Raw genomic sequence first — 17,561 nt, 5'->3', positions numbered from 1 at the left:
TACCGGCTGAAGCAACGGAACAACCGAACAAGAATTAATAAAAGAGTACAAATAGGAGTCTTTATTTAAAAAAAAAAAAGTAAAATAATTATATAATATCAAATATAACGTAAATATACCGTATGTGTACAGTATTGTGTAATTTGAAAAGATAGGGAAAAATTAATTTCTAATTAAAAAGGGCAAGTACATTGTAGTTTTTTCTTTTTTTGGCTTATCCACAAAATCTTCTCTATTTTGTTCACACAATCTAAAAAAAATCTGCATTTATTATATGTCTATATGTCATACTTTTGACTTTTACACCAATAAAGTAAAAGTTCACCTTAATTTAAGCATTTACACTAATATGTATATAGTATTTGTCCACGCTTTTCAAAAAATTTCTGCACTGAGATTTGAGAATCCACCCCTATATAAACAAATCTCAGACCCTGCCTCTTCAATTATACAGAAAGTAAGAAGAGAATTACTAGAAACATTTCTGGAACAAAGATGGAGATGGTGTTTGGTATGGCAGCTGTTTCTTTTGCTGTTGTTTTCATGGTGTACCTATGGACAGTTGTGAACTGGGCATGGTTTAGGCCAAGAAAATTAGAGAAGTGCCTCAGACAGCAGGGCCTAAAGGGGAACAAATATAATTTCGTCTTTGGGGACCTCAAACAGCTATCCAAGAGCAACAAAGAAGCTATGTCCAAGCCAATGAATCTCTCATCAGATGACATATCCCCAAGAGTCATTCCTTTCTATGTTGATGCCATCCAAAGAAATGGTATGTTTCACAATCTATCTTTTGTGTGGGCTGATTTCAAGATTCACTATTATTTGGCTCGAATCCGTTTCTAAATTGTTAGAAATCTAATATTGATATTGCGAATTAGGGAACTGATTAGATATAATGAATTTTGGAACACACACAAGTCTTGTGGCAATAATTATATCCAAACATTTAAATTTAGTGAAAAAAAAATTGTATTTCTTGACAAGTATACCAATTTTTTTTTTTTTGAAACACTCATGGTTATTTACATAATGTATTTGTTCTATACTTTTTTTTTTTTTTTAATATTTCAGCCCAAATAATCAATGTCCCCACCCAAGATTCGATATATGACTACATATTTGAAATGATAACAGATGTGTCATAACACTACACAGATATACCCTATTATGCATAGAATATTTAAAAACTTGTAAATTAAAGTTTGATAAATTGATATCGTCAAACATTTGTATTTTATAACAATTATAATTTTTAACCCAAACTTGTTGAGTTTGTGCACAAATTATTTAAAAATGAACAACATAACATGGTTTTTAAAAATATAATGTATAAAAATATCTACGTAAAAGTTCAAAATTAAACTCTTCAAACAAATAGTTTAGAATATAAAAGGGTGTTTGAATATTACAGTCACTAATTAATACTTAAATCAAGAGATTTGAATTATATATGTTTAGAGTTATTGACTACAATTATTATATTGTAAGAAAATACAAAGCTTTGTTTTTCATGGAAGGTGAGAATTCGTTTGTATGGCATGGGACAAACCCAATGGTACTCATCAAGGAACCTGAACTCATAAAGGAAGTCTTAACTAAGTACACTGTGTATCATAAGCCTACTTACAATCCGCTGACCAAACTGCTAGTCCAAGGAGTTGCAACTTACGAAGAAGAAAAATGGTCCAAACATAGAAGAATCATCAATCCTGCTTTTCATATGGAGAAGTTAAAGGTTGGTTAGTTTCTTCCCAAGTTTCCTTTCATTTTGCTTTAATTTTGTACGTTCTAATTAAAAATAATGAATTCATAATAAGTGCAGCATATGGTACCAGCTTTCTACATGAGCTGTATTGAAATGTTGGGCGAATGGGAGAAGAAAGTGGGTGAGCAAGGTTTAGCCGAGGTGGATGTGTGGCCTCACCTTCAACACCTGAGCGGTGATGCAATTTCAAGAACTGCATTCGGAAGTAACTATGAAGAAGGAAGAAAGATATTTGAACTCCAAAAGGAGCAAATCCAGCATAGGGTACAAGTTTTGGAGTCTATATATATACCAGGATTGAGGTAAAATTAAAGAATTGCACGTACTCCAATTCAGAAGGGCCTTATATATCACTTTAATTTGCTATTGTTGTTAGCTAGCGAAATAAAGTTATAAACTCTTTTTGAATTGGCCAACCAGCAATTGAATTATGTCATCCGGTTAGCTTTAATTTTATGTTCCTCTTGATAATAAAGTAGTTGTGGTTCTCTATTGAGTTGATGAATTATTGGTGCAGGTTCTTACCAACTAGGAAGAACAGAAGAATGAAGGAAATTGTGAAGCAGGTTCATGCATCAATTAGGTGTATAATTGACAAGAGAGTGAAGGCAATGAAAGCAGGGGAAGGTAGTAAGGATGATCTATTGGGCATATTATTGGAATCAAATTTTAAAGAAATTGAAAAACATGGAAATAGTGATTTTGGAATGACCACGGGAGAAGTGATTGAAGAGTGCAAGTTGTTTTATTTTGCTGGTCAAGAGACCACCTCTGTGTTGCTTGTTTGGACTATAATCTTGTTGAGTAGGCATCAAGAATGGCAAACAAGAGCTAGAGAAGAGGTTTTTCGACTATTCGGTAAAGATAAACCAGATATCAACGGATTAAATCATATGAAAATTGTAAGTACACTAAACAATTTAATTTGGTACACATTCCATTATCAACTTTTTGAATCTCCATACTAAACATGTATATGGCCAAAAACAGGTGACAATGATTCTAAATGAATCTTTCAGACTATACCCACCTTCGATATCAATGACTCGACAGACAAAACATGAAACTAGGCTAGGAGACCTAATGCTTCCCCCGGAGGTTCTAATCTTAATGCCAATGATGTTAATTCATCACGATGAAAAGATATGGGGCGAGGATGCAAAAGAGTTCAAACCGGAGAGATTCAGTGAAGGAGTGTCAAGGGCAACTGAAGGACAACTAACTTTCTTTCCCTTTGGTGGAGGACCTCGAATATGTGTTGGGCTAAACTTCGCAATGATCGAAGCAAAACTGGTAATGGCCATGATTTTACAGCGTTACTCTTTTGAGCTCTCCCCTTCGTACACACATGCCCCCACCGCCGTTATAACTGTGCAACCTCAATATGGAGCTCCGCTTCTGTTGCACAAACTGTAAGTAGGACTATCAAATATATTCAGACTTCTACTGTTTTTCAATATCATTCTGAAAATGTTCGTCTTAGGAACAGACCAAATTAAAGACATTGTCTAGTGCCTATGGCTCTTAAAAGGTTGGTGTTTTTTGTTTTAAACAATTATATTGTCAAACACTCAAACCATTATTTTATTTTATTTTTGCAATAAAAAATAATAATAATAATGGTTTGAGTATTATAAATCTCCTCCCTTATGCTTGTTTGCGCAAATTATTCTTATTTAAATTGGGCTTTTTTCATCTTATAGACTATATATAAGGATGCATATGCAGCATATCATCCCAACAAAGTATTGAGTATTACCCAATGTATACCATTAATAATGTTTGCGGATTATTCTCTCGTTACAAAAAAAAAATAAAAAAATGAATATTACTAGGTACACACTCTCAAGTTTCCACGTCCACCCTCCTTTTAGGATATATATCTTTATGTCAAAATTGTATATTAGTGTTAGTTCAAAAATTGATTACTTAAAAATTATATTAGGAAAAGTCTAAAAAAAAAATAGAAATAAGATCAGGACTAATTGATATTATTTTAAGAAACAAAAATATACTATAATCAAATGAAAGAAATCTCTATGTTTAATTACCATCGTAAGATTATTAAAGTGTTAAATACAAGTTGGTAATATGGACGTAATATGTGTATGTTTAATTTTCTTTAATTATGGATGTAATATGTGTGTTTTTATTTTTCTTTAATTACCCACCGTAACATCTGTATGTTTAATTTTCTATATGGGCACGGAAAATTTACCATTAATTTCAATAAAAATGAGGTTTTTTATTATGATTACTATATGTTAATTAAGGAGTATATATTATTCTTAATTAATATTTTTTTTAATACTACCGACTCTATTACAATGTAGTATCTGTTCATAACTACTTTTCTCAATAATTATGCTAATTATGACGTCCGTGAATCCGAATAATTATGGTAATCAAAGTGTATATATTATTCTTAATAATATATTATTCTTAATAAAAATGAGGTTTTTTATTATGATTACTATATGCTAATTAAGGAGTATATACTATGCTAATTTTGAAATTATCCCGGCCTTAAATGGATTTTAACTAGAAAAATAATGAAATGACAAAATTGATCAAAGTTAGAAAGATTGAGGGGTCAAATCTGATCAAATTAAAAATCATGAACTATATTGCATATACGCTAAATATAATTGAGGACCAAAATTCATTAATAAATCAGCCATTATAATGTCCATCACGCAACTCAACAATTACTTAAAACATCTATTGTTTTTGTCGTTGACTTCTGTCCACATGCATTTATAATTCTAGAAGGTTGATGTCACGCCACAGAAACACTACTGCCACATGTTATGATAAAATAATTTTACTCAGATTTCTACCGTAGACTCTCAAATCTTACACCCTAAATTTTACTCTCTAATATAACAAACACTGATAAATTACATTTTTTATGTGAATCTCAACGCAAATGTATAAAAATTTTATGTGAGGATAAAAAATTGGAGTACACATAGCATTTTTCTTTTTACTCAAGAGAAGAACAACGAAAGCTAACAAAACATCACATAGTAAAAATAAAATACAGCAATGTTTTCTTAAATATTGTTCTTTAATTAAAAGGCCGGATCGAGACATACAGAGGAATAATGGCATATAAAACACAGATTATTATGTGCAATTGTGCAAAGTATGATAATTTCAACGGTTTGTTCTGTTAGGAGCGACACATTTTGGATCATTCATTCGTTGGTTCTCTTATGAGATGGCTTAATAGTGATACCTTTTGGATAAATCCAAAAATTTTCTTCTTTTTTTTTGTTTTGTTTTTGTTTTTGTGTTTTTTGCATTTCTTTTGTTGCTTTTGGCATTTTCTTTCTTTCTTTCTTTCTTTCTTTTTTTGACAATATTTTCTTTCTTTCTTGGTTGTGAAGATTTTGAGAAACTGGTTTTACCTTGGGTTTCTTTGAAATTCTTTTTAAAAAAAATGTTGTTTCCTCTTAATATTCACTCTTTAATAATATATTCTCGCATGAAGTTAAATAAAAAAATATATTTATTTATCATTATTCATAATTAACCGTCATCGTCATAATTTAATCAAATATTTTCGTAAAAATTAATGTAATAATTAATTAAATAATACACACTAATATTATATGAAATTAACAATGAAGCGAATATTCTTTAGTGCTCGTTGTAATAGTCACCGACAGAGTGAAAGAGTTAGATATATACGGAGTATTATATTTGATATAATGAGGTAAAATAAAAGTAAGTGTAATTTTATAAATCAAAATCGTCCAAATACAATACTCATAACTATTAACTACACTTTCAATATATGACACAGACAATTATTTAAGATATCATCACTCATTTGCTAAGCTTTGCGGTTTGAGAGCGGTGTGATTGAATCGAGTTCAAGAATCTCCACGTGAAGTGATGGAGAATTTTGTGAAGGACAAGTGTTTTCTTGAGAACCGATAGATAGTGTCGGCTTTGGGGTCTCCCCCTTCCATATGTTTCCAAAAATAAAAAATAAAAGGGTATTACTCCCCCAATCCCCTGGTCTTATGGTCACTGGTATAATTGTGACTGGGTTTGAACCCCAATAGGGCAACAAATATTGAGGCAATGACTCTTTGTACAAATCTATATGGACATATACTACATTGTAACAAAGTCAATAGTACCTAAAATAAAAAAATAAAAAAGACTTCAAAAATTAAGCAACCCACATATATAATTCATTAAAAAATAAATAAATAAATAAAATTGGTGAGTAGCTTTTGATAAATGTGGGTCAGCTTCTACAGGTTGTGTGTGTATATAAATATATCTCAGGCCCTGTCCTCTTCAATCATACAGAAACTAAGAAGGAGAATTTCTACAAACATTTTTGCAGAACATACACAAGTACAGTCCAGATGGAGATGGTGTTTGGTCTGGCAGCTGTTTCTTTTGCTGTTGTTTTCTTGGTATACCTGTGGAGAGTGCTGAACTGGGCATGGTTTAGGCCAAGAAAGTTGCAGAAGTGCCTGAGACAACAGGGCCTTAAGGGGAACAAATATAACTTCATCTTTGGGGACCTCAAACACCTAACCAAGAGCATCAAAGAAGCCGAGTCAAAGCCAATGAATCTCTCAGATGACATATCCCCAAGAATACTTCCTTTCTTCATTGATGCCATCCACAAAAATGGTAAGTTTCACAATCTTAGCTTTAAAATAGCCTCACTTGAAGAGTCAGAACTGTCTCTATAATAGAAAAGACTGACAGTTATCTAACTGGAAAGGAAATTAACATATGTAGGTGAGAATTCGTTTATATGGCTTGGGCCAATCCCACTGCTATTCATCAAGGAATCTGAACTCATAAGGGATGTCTTAACTAAGCATACTGTGTTTCAGAAGCCTCCTTCCAATCCCCTCACCAAATTGTTAGCCCAAGGAGTTGTATCTTATGAAGAAGATAAGTGGTCCAAACACAGAAGAATCATCAATCCAGCCTTTCATATGGAGAAATTAAAGGTTTGGTTTTTTCCCTAGTATCATTTCATTTTGCTTTTGCCCTAAAACGATGAACTAACGAATTGATCATAAGTTTGGTTTTACAATTTTCTTAAAATATAGCATATGATACCGGCTTTCTACTTGAGCTGTATCGAAATGTTGGGCGAATGGGAAAAGAAGATGGACAACCAAGGTTTAGCCGAGGTAGATGTGTGGCCTCACCTTCAACAGTTGAGCAGTGATGCAATTTCGCGAACCGCATTTGGGAGCAACTATGAAGAAGGAAGGAAGATATTTGAACTCCAAAAGGAACAAGCCGAGCATGTAATAGAAGTTACTCGCTCTATATATATCCCGGGATGGAGGTAAAGTTAAATTCGATCACTTTTATATTTTAAAAGGAATTAAAGGATTACACCTCAGTCCTAAAGCTATTAAATGTTTTTGGATATGTCAGATCAGAGCTGTTTTTATGTTTTTAGCTTGATAATTGAAGTTTTGGTTTTTTTAAGTTAGTGAGTTATTGATGATGCAGATTCTTACCAACTAAGAGGAACAGAAGAATGAAGGATATTGAGAAGCAAGTTCAAGCATCAATTAGGTGTATAATTGACAAGAGAGTGAAAGCAATGAAAGCAGGGGAGGGTAGTAAGGATGATCTATTGGGCATATTATTAGAATCCAATTTTAAAGAAATTGAAAAACATGGAAATAGGGATTTTGGAATGACCACTGGAGAGGTGATTGAAGAGTGCAAGTTGTTCTATTTTGCTGGACAAGAGACCACCTCTGTGTTGCTTGTTTGGACTATGATCTTGTTGAGTAGGCATCAAGAATGGCAAACAAGAGCTAGAGAAGAGGTTTTCCAACTATATGGCAAAGATAAACCAGATATTGATGGATTAAATCGTCTGAAAATTGTAAGTGCATTAAACAATTTGGTATATTTAGTGCATATAATATTATAAAACATAAATGTATAGTTTAACTATCAGTTTTTTGAATCTCCACACTAAATATGTACATGGTTAAAAACAGGTGACAATGATTTTAAACGAATCTTTGAGGCTATATTCACCTGCAGTGTCACTAGCTCGAATGACTAAACAAGAAACTAAGCTAGGGGACTTAACACTTCCCCCCGGAGTTATTATCTCAATGCCGTTGATCTTAATTCACCACGACAAGAAGATATGGGGCGATGACGCAAACGAGTTCAAGCCAGAAAGATTCAGTGAAGGAGTGTCAAAAGCAACTAAAGGACAGCTAACGTTCCTCCCCTTTGGCGGAGGACCTCGAATATGTGTTGGGCTAAACTTCACAATGCTTGAAGCAAAATTGGTAATGGCCATGATTTTGCAGCATTACTCTTTTGAGCTCTCCCCATCGTACACACATGCCCCCACCACTGTCATAACTCTGCAGCCTCAGTACGGCGCTCCGCTTGTGCTGCGCAAACTGTAGTTAAATTTAGGAATATCACATATATATTCAGGCTTGAAGGATTATACAACTTTTATAACTTTGGTTATCAAATTACCAACTTATGTGAAATTAGTATACCATTTCCATCTCCAACCTTCCCTTTTGTTTCATAGTGGTTTTAGAGATCACAATACTCCGAATACCTTCTTGACTCAGAACCTTAAATGGTGTATTAGTATTATTTTGAATAGTATGAATACTGTAAAGTGAATGTGCTTATGTATATCCTATATATATCCCATGCTTTATATTATACTTGGAAATCCAACACCTTCATCTCAGACCTCTGAGATGAAGAAATCTTCATCTCTGAAACTAAGGCATATGAAGGAGACGACGAAGAACAACGAAGTGGATTGATAGCTTGATTGTTGGTAGCAAAGTTAAGAAATTTTCGAATTTGAGCTAAATACTTGGTGGTGGCAAAGATGGTTGATTATGGTGGTAAGGATGGTCGGCAGTGGCAAAGCTGCTTGTTGGCTACGATGAAGAATACTTGTTGACTATGGGGAAGAACACTATTGATTATTTGTAAAACACGTGAGCATTACATGTTTTAAAAATGCCACATCATATGACAATTAATTAAATTATTAAAAAATCAACAACATGCAAATTGATTTGATTGCACAGATTTTAGGTGTTTGGGTGTTAATTACACTTTAATTTTTAAAGTTTAGTGGTTCAAATATATTTTCGTGTTTAATTCCGTTACTATTTTGACATTTTTGTTTTTAAAAATAACTATTTTAAGTAGAGGTGGTCTCAATTCAATTTAATTGAAAATTTAAAATCAAATCATACATGATGCGAAACAACCTTAAATCATAAAGACACATACGGTTATAGTTAAAGTTTGAAAAAGATAGACTATGGTTACAATTAAAGTTTTTTATTTTGACAAACCATGAATTGTTGATTATAGTTCAAATTTGATAGTTTATCGTTATAAACCATTATTAAAAAAAAAAAAAAAAAGTATTGGCAAGCTAGGACTATAAAAGCATCCCAAATAGAAGTTTTTTCAATCAACTAATGGAATGGTTTTCACAAATGGAAATATTGATTTTTGAACAAGTGATTTCCCTCCGGTGCACTAATTTTTGCATATTAAAAAAAAACAGTTTTTATTTTATATAAATACCAAATGATTTTCATCATACTCTCAATTCATTCCTATACTACCCACTCTTCATTTATATCACTCTTTCAATTTATACATCTCAAAACAATTTCTTTTGCATACCACAATAAAAAGATGCAATAAAATTGAAGTAATCGAAATTCTCAACCCAATTTTTCTTCTTCCTAACCCAAGAAGATAAGAGATGAGAGATTAAAAAAAAAAATCAATTTGCAAGAGCAAATGTTTTTTTAAGCCCGATGGCACTTCTGTCATCATTCTAAATGTGTGGTCACTAGATTGAACATCGGTAATGGGGACATTAATTATTAGGTTGGAAAAGATTGATAAAGCATAGAATAGAGTCATTTTCATTTTTGGTCGTATTGTTATTGTGGCATTACCAATTTTAGTCCACTTCATTAATTTTTGCCACATTGCAGCCATTCTTATTTAGTCTTTGCCACTTTTAGTCCACCGTTAAAATTTTCGTCAAAGAGTCGTCCAAAGCAGGGATATTTTTGGTCTTTTCATGCTTTGGTAATCTCCTTGACCCTTTGTAGTGGTTTTCCTTACACATTTTCATCCAATGAAGAGGTCAGATGAAAGCCATGTGAGCCACATTACAAAGCCATGACTTTTGTCGGACCTCTTCATTGGACGAAAATGTGTAAGGAAAACCACTGCAAAGGGTCAAGGAGATGACCAAAGCATGAAAAGACAAAAAATACCCATGTTTTGGACGGCCATTTGACAAAAATTTTAACGGTGGACTAAAAGTGGCAATGACTAAATAAGACTGGCCGCAATGTGGCAAAAATTAATGAAGTGGACTAAAATTGGCAATTCCACAATAATAGTAGGACCAAAAATGAAAATGACACCATGGAATATATACTAATTTGTAAAGAATTATGAGTATTTAAAAAAAAATAAGCAAAAATAAAAATAAAAAATCTAAGCAAAAAACTCCGGGGTTGCTTTTAAAGATTGAAAAAACAAATACAAACAAATCACTTTCGCCCACACTGTACCAGAAATGAACATGTTTAAAGCATTCAAAAAAAAAAAGGGGAAAGAAATAAAAAAAAAAAAATGATATGTTTTAAGTCTCTGTCGGTTTCAAAAAATATACTCCGTATCTATATATCTCTGTCACAATTTTAGTCACGTTCGGGCAAAGTCGCACTGTAGCAGAAATGATTAAATAAACGTTTGGACTCGTTTCCACCACTGACTGGCCCCTTCTGCCACACAATCTTGTAGAGATATTATTTGAGCCCTTCTTTATCGATCAACATAAATATATATTGCACATAAAGTTGGAAGAAGCTAGAATTGAATAGTATCCATTTTTTGTCCACTGAGATGGAGATTGTTCATGCCCTTTTAGCTTTTCCATTTGCAGTAGTTATCTTTCTACTTTCCTGGAGAGCTTTGAACTGGGCATGGCTGAAACCCAGAAAACTAGAGAAATGCCTCAGACAGCAGGGCTTCAAGGGGAATTCTTATCGTTTCTTGTTTGGAGATCTAAGAGAGCTGAACAAGTCCCTGAAAGAAGCCAAGTCCAAGCCGCCATTGAATAATCTTTCAGATGACATAGCCTCAAGAATTGTTCCTTACTTCATTGATTCCATTCAAGAATATGGTACGCTTGTTTCACCATCTTTAATTTCTTCAGATCCAGTATAATAATTGTTCATATATGACTCTTTGGTAAATGGTTGTTAGCCGATTGAGTTAGAAAGTACGATTAGTTGATAACATTAGCTCATTGTAGAAAGTTGTTTAGTAAAATTAGCTATTTGCTGAAAGCTGTTTGGTATAATTTCTTTTCTCACAAAGTTAATTGAAAAGGTGCATTGAGTATCTTTTGAATTTTAGTATTTTAGAGTTACAAAAACTTATTAACCAAACAACTAATAATGGTCAAATAAGTCAAAATTGACTGATAGGTGATTATTTACCAAACAGAGCTATAAGCAAAAACGAAACAAATTAAAATTGCAGGTAAGAATTGCTTTATATGGCTTGGGCCAAACCCAATGGTGTTCATCAAGGACCCTGAGCTTATAAAGGAGGTCTTAAATAAGTATACTGTCTATCAGAAGCCGCGTTTCAGTCCCCTGACCAAATTATTGGCTGAAGGACTAGCTGCCTCTGAAGAAGATAAATGGAATAAACACAGAAAAATCATTAATCCCGCCTTCCATGTTGAAAAGATAAAGGTTCCTTCTTTTTTTTTTTATCATTTACTGCTACCTAGTATAACATATATCTCTCTCAGGCTTCTTAATTATGTAGTTGTTGCTACTTTGAATGTCAAACATATTATATATAGCATATGTTCCCGGCTTTCTACACGAGTTGTGCTGAGATGTTGGGCAAATGGGAGAAGGTTATGGCTGAGGAAGGATGTTCAGAGATAGATGTGTGGCCTCACCTTCAGCAATTGACCTGTGATGCCATTTCGCGGACAGCTTTTGGGAGTAACTACGAAGAAGGAAGGAAGATATTTAAGCTCCAAATGGAACAAGCAGGGCATGTAATCGAGACGTCACGCTCAATTTATATCCCGGGATGGAGGTAACATAAGTGTCGGGATGCCTGAAGGGCCAAGTCTAGCACCTGGTGGCCGACCAGAATAACTATATCTTTTGGCGCAGTGATAAGATTAAACTGGTTTTTTTTTTTCTACTGCAGGTTTATTCCTACTAAGAAGAACAGGAGAATGGTGGAAATTGACAGGCAAGTTCAAGCATCAATTGGGGATATAGTTGACAGGAGAGTGAAGGCAATGGAAGCTGGAGAAGCTGCTAAGGATGATCTATTGGGCATTTTACTGGACTCCAATTTTAAAGAAATCAAACAACATGAAAACAAGGATTTTGGAATGACTATCAATGAGGTGATTGAAGAGTGCAAGCTATTCTATTTTGCTGGGCAAGAGACCAGCGCTGTGTTACTTGTCTGGACTATGGTCTTGTTGAGTAGGCATCAAGAATGGCAAACGCGAGCCAGAGAAGAGGTTTTGCAGCTGTTTGGCAGAGATAAACCCACTCTTGAAGGATTAAATCGTATGAAAATCGTAAGTAATCCAGCAAAATTATTGTTTAGTTACTTGCAAAATTGAAGCTAATAAGGTACTGATTTGGTGTATTTTTGTATTGGGCACAACTATTTATACTTGTCGGAGTAGTATCTATAGTGTACAAAAGTCACCAGTACAAATTAACATATTTCAATAGCCTCTAATTTAAGCATTTTTGTTGGAAATACAGGTGCCGATGATTTTAAACGAGTCATTGAGATTGTACCCACCAGGACCAACCATAAACAGGAGGACAAATGAAGAAACTAAACTTGGGAATCTATCATTACCTTCGGGGGTTCTAATCTCAATACCAATTATCTTATTGCATCATGATGAAGAATTATGGGGCAACGATGCAAAGGAGTTCAAGCCAGAGAGATTCAGCGAAGGAGTTTCAAAAGTGACTAATGGACAGCTAGCCTTCCTCCCATTTGGCGGTGGACCGCGAATATGCATCGGCCTAAACTTTACAATGCTTGAGAGTAAATTGGCGCTAGCTATGATACTGCAACGCTTCACCTTCGAGCTCTCTCCATCATATGCCCACTCTCCCACCACTGTCATCACTATTCATCCCCAATATGGTGCTCCCCTGGTTTTCCACAAGTTGTAATGGGCTTGTTTTATCAGCGGTTAGATTTTAGCGGTAGCGGATTGTGTTAGCGGTTATCAAATAGCGGATTGTATTAGTCGGTTTGACCAGTGGATTGTATTAGCGGTTTGTAAAAAGATGTTTTGGTAAAATTAGCTGTTTAGATTAGCGATTAAAACGTAAAATGACCAAAATGGTATATATATATATATAACAATAAATAATAAATAATAAATAATAACAATAATAATAATGTTTTAAAATTAAAAAACAAAAACAAAAAAAAAAAAAGAAAAAAAAAAAAAGGGAGGAGGGGTGGGGGTGAGGCCCTTTGTTTCCCCATTTATCCCACATCCGTGGAATAAGTGGGGAATGGAGCCTTGAGGCTGGGCAAACTATAAGGTTTAATTTTTTTTTAATATTATATAAGGGCGTTAGTGTTTTGTAACTTTGCGGTTTGGAGCAAATCCGCTGCTCCAAACCGCCATTAACCAAACAAGGTTTTTAGTCAAAACGCTGAAAACAATTGACGGATCCGCTACTAACCAAACAAGGCCAATGTGTTTTAGCCCATTTGTTTCTACCCCTCAACAGAAAAAACACACGGGCTTTAGTTGTCCACGGGCTAAAGTCGGGATGTTAGTATGTTCAACATATTTTAATGTACAATTCTATGTTCAAAAATATTAATGAATTTATTAGGAAATAAAAGTCAAAACTATTAAATGGCTAATAAAATAGGAGAGTTACGTCGATGCCTTTATTTTCGCACGTAACTTTCTTCGAACAAGAGCTAAAGTTAATTGGCGAAGCTATTGGGCATCGATAGTCTCGTACATACATCATGTGCGACAAGTACATTTTGTATTTTCTTTTGGGATTTATTTATTTATTCTTTAAAAAATAAATAGTCAATGAATGAGTACAAAAACATCTTGGAAAAATAATATGTTTGCTGGGGTTAGTTTATGTTAGAAGATGCTTTCAGTATATATAATACTCATTCATGTTGAATGCATGTAATATTTTAGAATACTTTTGATATGATTTGATTGCAATATTACAACATTATTCTTAATTCAAGAAAAAAATATCAAAATTATTTTTCTTTTATATTGTCTTGTCAACTTGCTTAGGATTATTTTGATGTAGTCAAAAGATTAATTTAGGTAAAAAATTATATAATTAAGGATGAAATTAAGTAAATTAAAAAATTGGAGATTAAAGTCATAAAATTTGAATAATCGATGAACGAATTATTATTACATCGAGTGTACCGTGGACGAGTACTCCCATGCATGTTTCCCAATTCCCACCTACTAGATAGTGACATATTGACTTAGTGTACCAAGCAATTATTATCCACGACAACATTAGGAGGACCCAAAAAAAAAAGAAAAAAAAGAAAGAAAGTATTTGTTGACATGATTGATCTTTTGTATGAATTAATCATTTTTATTATAAATTAATTCAAAAATATTATTTGGATTCCAAAAATTTATTCCCAACTTTTACTCTGTACATTCAAAGTTTATTAGAGGAAAAAAAAAAGTAATTGATAAAATTATGGCCCCCTTATATTAAGCAATCAAAAGCATGTCATATACTCCCTCTGTCTCATTTTATCTGTCATATTTACTATTCATATGAGTCAAAAACTCTTTCTTATTTGTTTATTTTCTTTATTATTTTTTACTTGTTTTTAAATTTGATTTTTTGTGTTTAATAGTACTTTTAGTGTAGTTTCTATATATATAAATTTTATATATTAATACTAAACTTAATATTAAGAAAAATTGAATTAAAAATAATTTCAGTCATTAAAAAATAATAATAATAATTTCAGTCAAACGTCGTTAACCGAACCAGACACATAAAATGGGACGAGGGAGTATTAGGGAGTAGAAAAATGAGAATATAGAATTTTAGTATAGGTAGAATTACACATTAGTTATATAAAAATAATTATAGTTAATATAAAATTGAAATAAGGTCAATTAGATCTTCCAACTGTTCTATAATGCAATTAAAATTTGATTTGTGTGGGGCACTGTGGCAGTACTTGTGGATGACAAGAAGGGAATAATTATATATAGCTGTACACACAGACAGACATTAAAGAAGGCACAAAGCTAAACAGAACTCCATTAATTCTAGGATTTGAAGAAGACAGAACCTGAGACTATGTCCAGTACAACAATTGGCATATGGTTTGCAGTAGTCTCAGTGTGTTCATATTATGTATGGAGACTGTTGAAGTGGGCTTGGTTTAAGCCAAGGAGTTTGGAGAAGTGCCTTAGAGAACAAGGTCTTAAGGGGAGCCCTTACAGGGCCCCTTATGGAAACCTGCCAGACCTAATCAGCAGCATCACTGAAGCCAAGTCCAGACCCATCAATCTCTCAGATGATACAATCCCAAGAATCATGCCTTTCATTCTTGACTCCATCATCAAATATGGTATTTTACCCAAATCCTCTACTCTCTGGTTCAGTAGATATATAGGATGGATTATAGTTGTGTTGATCCAATAATATATAAACATAAATGTGCAATCCAACTATCAGCTTAAATTTTTAGTTGAGATGGACCACATACTTCAATTTGATATTGGTATCAAAGTTAGAGATTGTCTATGTGTAGCAATCTAACTTTGAGATGGACCATATGCTTCAATTTGGTATCAAAGTTAGGCATTGTCCACGTGTTGCTTGTAGTCTGTCAAAAGTAACATGGTAGAAATGGCAATTAACTTGCAGGTGAGAATTGCTTTATGTGGCTTGGGCCAAGTCCTATGGTAATAGTCACTGATACTGAACTTGTAAAGGAAATCTATGCAAAATATGATGTTTTTCAGAAGATCCTTCACCCCAATCCACAGACCAAGTTGTTGGCTCAAGGACTAGTATCCCTTGAGGAAGACAAATGGGCCAAACATAGAAAACTCATCAATCCTGCCTTCCATTCTGAGAAATTAAAGGTTCCTAGCTAATTCCCTTGTGTGATTTTGAGATTTTGCTTTTAACATAAATAGATATGTATTCTGATTAAGGAATTCTGATCTTTTTCATGTAGCATATGCTACCAGCATTCTACATGAGCTGCACTGAGATGTTGGCTAAATGGGACAATGTTATCCCAGAGGGAGGATCAGGAGAGGTTAATGTGTGGCCTTTCCTCGAGAAAATGACTAGTGAAGTGATTTCACGCACAGCGTTTGGTAGTAGCTATGAAGAAGGGCAAAAGATATTCGAACTTCAAAGAGAACAAGCTGAGCATGTAATGGAAATGTCGCGCTCAATTTATATCCCGGGGTCGAGGTAAGATCAAGTCCTTCCCCAGTTTAGCACAGTCTTTGCCTAAATGTATGTCTGGTTTTACTTTTATTAACTAAAGCAAATATGATTATTCCTAGGTTTTTGCCAACTAAAAGGAACAAAAGAATGTATGAAATAGAGAACATAGTTCAAACGTCGATAAGGGGCATAATTAATAAAAGATTGAAGGCAATGGAGGCCGGGGAGGCCAGTAAGGAGGATCTATTGGGGATATTGTTGGAGTCCAATTCTAGAGAAATCGAAGAACATGGAAATAAGGATTTCGGGATGACAATATCAGAAGTGATTGATGAGTGCAAGCTTTTCTATTTTGCTGGGCAAGAGACCACCTCTGTGGTGCTTGTCTGGACTATGATTTTGCTGAGCATGAATCAAGATTGGCAGGCGAGAGCGAGAGAGGAGGTTTTGCAGCTCTTTGGGAAGAATAAACCAGACCTCGATGGATTGAATAAGCTAAAAATTGTAAGTTCTTTGTAAACTTGGACTGTAAAAATTGTAAAGTTCATTGACATGTTCTAATATGTACAGGTGACAATGATTTTGCTCGAATCTTTGAGGCTATACCCACCGTTGGCAACAACAGGCCGAAGGGTCCATAAGGACACTAAATTGGGAGAATTACATCTACCAGCTGGAGTGTTGCTGTTTCTACCAACGATTCTATTACACCACGACAAGGAGATTTGGGGCGAAAATGCAAAAGAGTTCAACCCGGAGAGATTCAGCGAAGGAGTGTCAAAGGCAACCGAGGGGAAAATATGCTTCTTCCCTTTCTCATGGGGGCCTCGAGTATGCATTGGACAAAACTTCGCGATGTTAGAAGCAAAAATGGCTCTGGCTATGATCTTGCAGCGCTTCTCCTTTGAACTGTCTCCGTCCTATGCTCACGCTCCATTCGCAATAGTAACCGTTCACCCTCAGCACGGCGCTCCCCTCATTCTGCAGAGACTGTAAAACCATAGCTGCAGACATGATTAATCCTATACATTAATACATCAGTTATGAACATAACAGAAATCCTTAGTTTGAAGGATCTTAACTGTGCATCTACGCATGTTTGCCACTTCCAGGCTATATTGCTATGTGATTTGTTAGCTAAAGAACAAGCAAACTTCATCTTGCATTATTGTGACTTTTGCACCATATCATGTCTTAAATAATGGAACTTGCTTTAAATAACTCAAGTCAAA

The 17,561-nt window shown here is 34.0% G+C and overlaps 4 protein-coding genes across 4 annotated transcripts; all 4 read left to right on the top strand.

Moving 5' to 3' along the window:
- Nucleotides 1-495: 495 nt before the first annotated feature.
- On the top strand, nt 496-3,184 carry LOC116011097 (cytochrome P450 CYP72A219-like). Its single transcript, XM_031250613.1, has 5 exons — nt 496-772; nt 1,521-1,738; nt 1,826-2,070; nt 2,286-2,670; nt 2,759-3,184. The coding sequence occupies exons 1-5, from the start codon at nt 496-498 to the stop codon at nt 3,182-3,184; spliced, it is 1,551 nt and encodes a 516-aa protein (XP_031106473.1).
- Nucleotides 3,185-6,089: 2,905 nt separating this feature from the next.
- Nucleotides 6,090-8,319, top strand: LOC116008512 (cytochrome P450 CYP72A219-like). The gene is made up of 5 exons (XM_031248690.1): nt 6,090-6,430; nt 6,542-6,759; nt 6,862-7,106; nt 7,277-7,661; nt 7,780-8,319. Exons 1-5 carry the CDS (start codon nt 6,157-6,159, stop codon nt 8,203-8,205), a joined length of 1,548 nt encoding a protein of 515 aa, XP_031104550.1. The 5' UTR covers nt 6,090-6,156; the 3' UTR covers nt 8,206-8,319.
- Nucleotides 8,320-10,657: 2,338 nt separating this feature from the next.
- Nucleotides 10,658-13,203, top strand: LOC116011161 (cytochrome P450 CYP72A219-like). The gene is made up of 5 exons (XM_031250684.1): nt 10,658-10,997; nt 11,360-11,577; nt 11,691-11,935; nt 12,053-12,437; nt 12,631-13,203. The coding sequence occupies exons 1-5, from the start codon at nt 10,718-10,720 to the stop codon at nt 13,054-13,056; spliced, it is 1,554 nt and encodes a 517-aa protein (XP_031106544.1). The 5' UTR covers nt 10,658-10,717; the 3' UTR covers nt 13,057-13,203.
- A 1,959-nt stretch (nt 13,204-15,162) lies between these two features.
- LOC116011219 (cytochrome P450 CYP72A219-like) lies at nt 15,163-17,561 on the top strand. Its single transcript, XM_031250753.1, has 5 exons — nt 15,163-15,493; nt 15,793-16,013; nt 16,109-16,353; nt 16,449-16,833; nt 16,900-17,561. The coding sequence occupies exons 1-5, from the start codon at nt 15,220-15,222 to the stop codon at nt 17,323-17,325; spliced, it is 1,551 nt and encodes a 516-aa protein (XP_031106613.1). The 5' UTR covers nt 15,163-15,219; the 3' UTR covers nt 17,326-17,561.

The sequence above is a fragment of the Ipomoea triloba genome, chromosome 2 (genome assembly GCF_003576645.1).
Source record: "Ipomoea triloba cultivar NCNSP0323 chromosome 2, ASM357664v1".
In the NCBI taxonomy this organism is placed as follows: domain Eukaryota; kingdom Viridiplantae; phylum Streptophyta; class Magnoliopsida; order Solanales; family Convolvulaceae; genus Ipomoea; species Ipomoea triloba.
This window is presented reverse-complemented; position numbering and strand designations above follow the sequence as displayed.

What these genes read in the sequence shown, in the direction of transcription:
- LOC116011161 (XM_031250684.1), top strand. Translation starts at nt 10,718, where the DNA reads ATGGAGATTGTTCATGCCCTTTTAGCTTTTCCATTTGCAGTAGTTATC. An exon ending in TGATTCCATTCAAGAATATG is followed by an intron (nt 10,998 to 11,359) that starts GTACGCTTGTTT and finishes TTAAAATTGCAG; the next exon opens with GTAAGAATTGCTTTATATGG. An exon ending in ATTTATATCCCGGGATGGAG is followed by an intron (nt 11,936 to 12,052) that starts GTAACATAAGTG and finishes TTTCTACTGCAG; the next exon opens with GTTTATTCCTACTAAGAAGA.
- LOC116008512 (XM_031248690.1), top strand. Translation starts at nt 6,157, where the DNA reads ATGGAGATGGTGTTTGGTCTGGCAGCTGTTTCTTTTGCTGTTGTTTTC. An exon ending in TTCATATGGAGAAATTAAAG is followed by an intron (nt 6,760 to 6,861) that starts GTTTGGTTTTTT and finishes CTTAAAATATAG; the next exon opens with CATATGATACCGGCTTTCTA. An exon ending in ATATATATCCCGGGATGGAG is followed by an intron (nt 7,107 to 7,276) that starts GTAAAGTTAAAT and finishes TTGATGATGCAG; the next exon opens with ATTCTTACCAACTAAGAGGA.
- LOC116011219 (XM_031250753.1), top strand. Translation starts at nt 15,220, where the DNA reads ATGTCCAGTACAACAATTGGCATATGGTTTGCAGTAGTCTCAGTGTGT. An exon ending in TCCATTCTGAGAAATTAAAG is followed by an intron (nt 16,014 to 16,108) that starts GTTCCTAGCTAA and finishes TTTTTCATGTAG; the next exon opens with CATATGCTACCAGCATTCTA. An exon ending in ATTTATATCCCGGGGTCGAG is followed by an intron (nt 16,354 to 16,448) that starts GTAAGATCAAGT and finishes GATTATTCCTAG; the next exon opens with GTTTTTGCCAACTAAAAGGA.
- LOC116011097 (XM_031250613.1), top strand. Translation starts at nt 496, where the DNA reads ATGGAGATGGTGTTTGGTATGGCAGCTGTTTCTTTTGCTGTTGTTTTC. An exon ending in TGATGCCATCCAAAGAAATG is followed by an intron (nt 773 to 1,520) that starts GTATGTTTCACA and finishes TTTTCATGGAAG; the next exon opens with GTGAGAATTCGTTTGTATGG. An exon ending in ATATATATACCAGGATTGAG is followed by an intron (nt 2,071 to 2,285) that starts GTAAAATTAAAG and finishes TTATTGGTGCAG; the next exon opens with GTTCTTACCAACTAGGAAGA.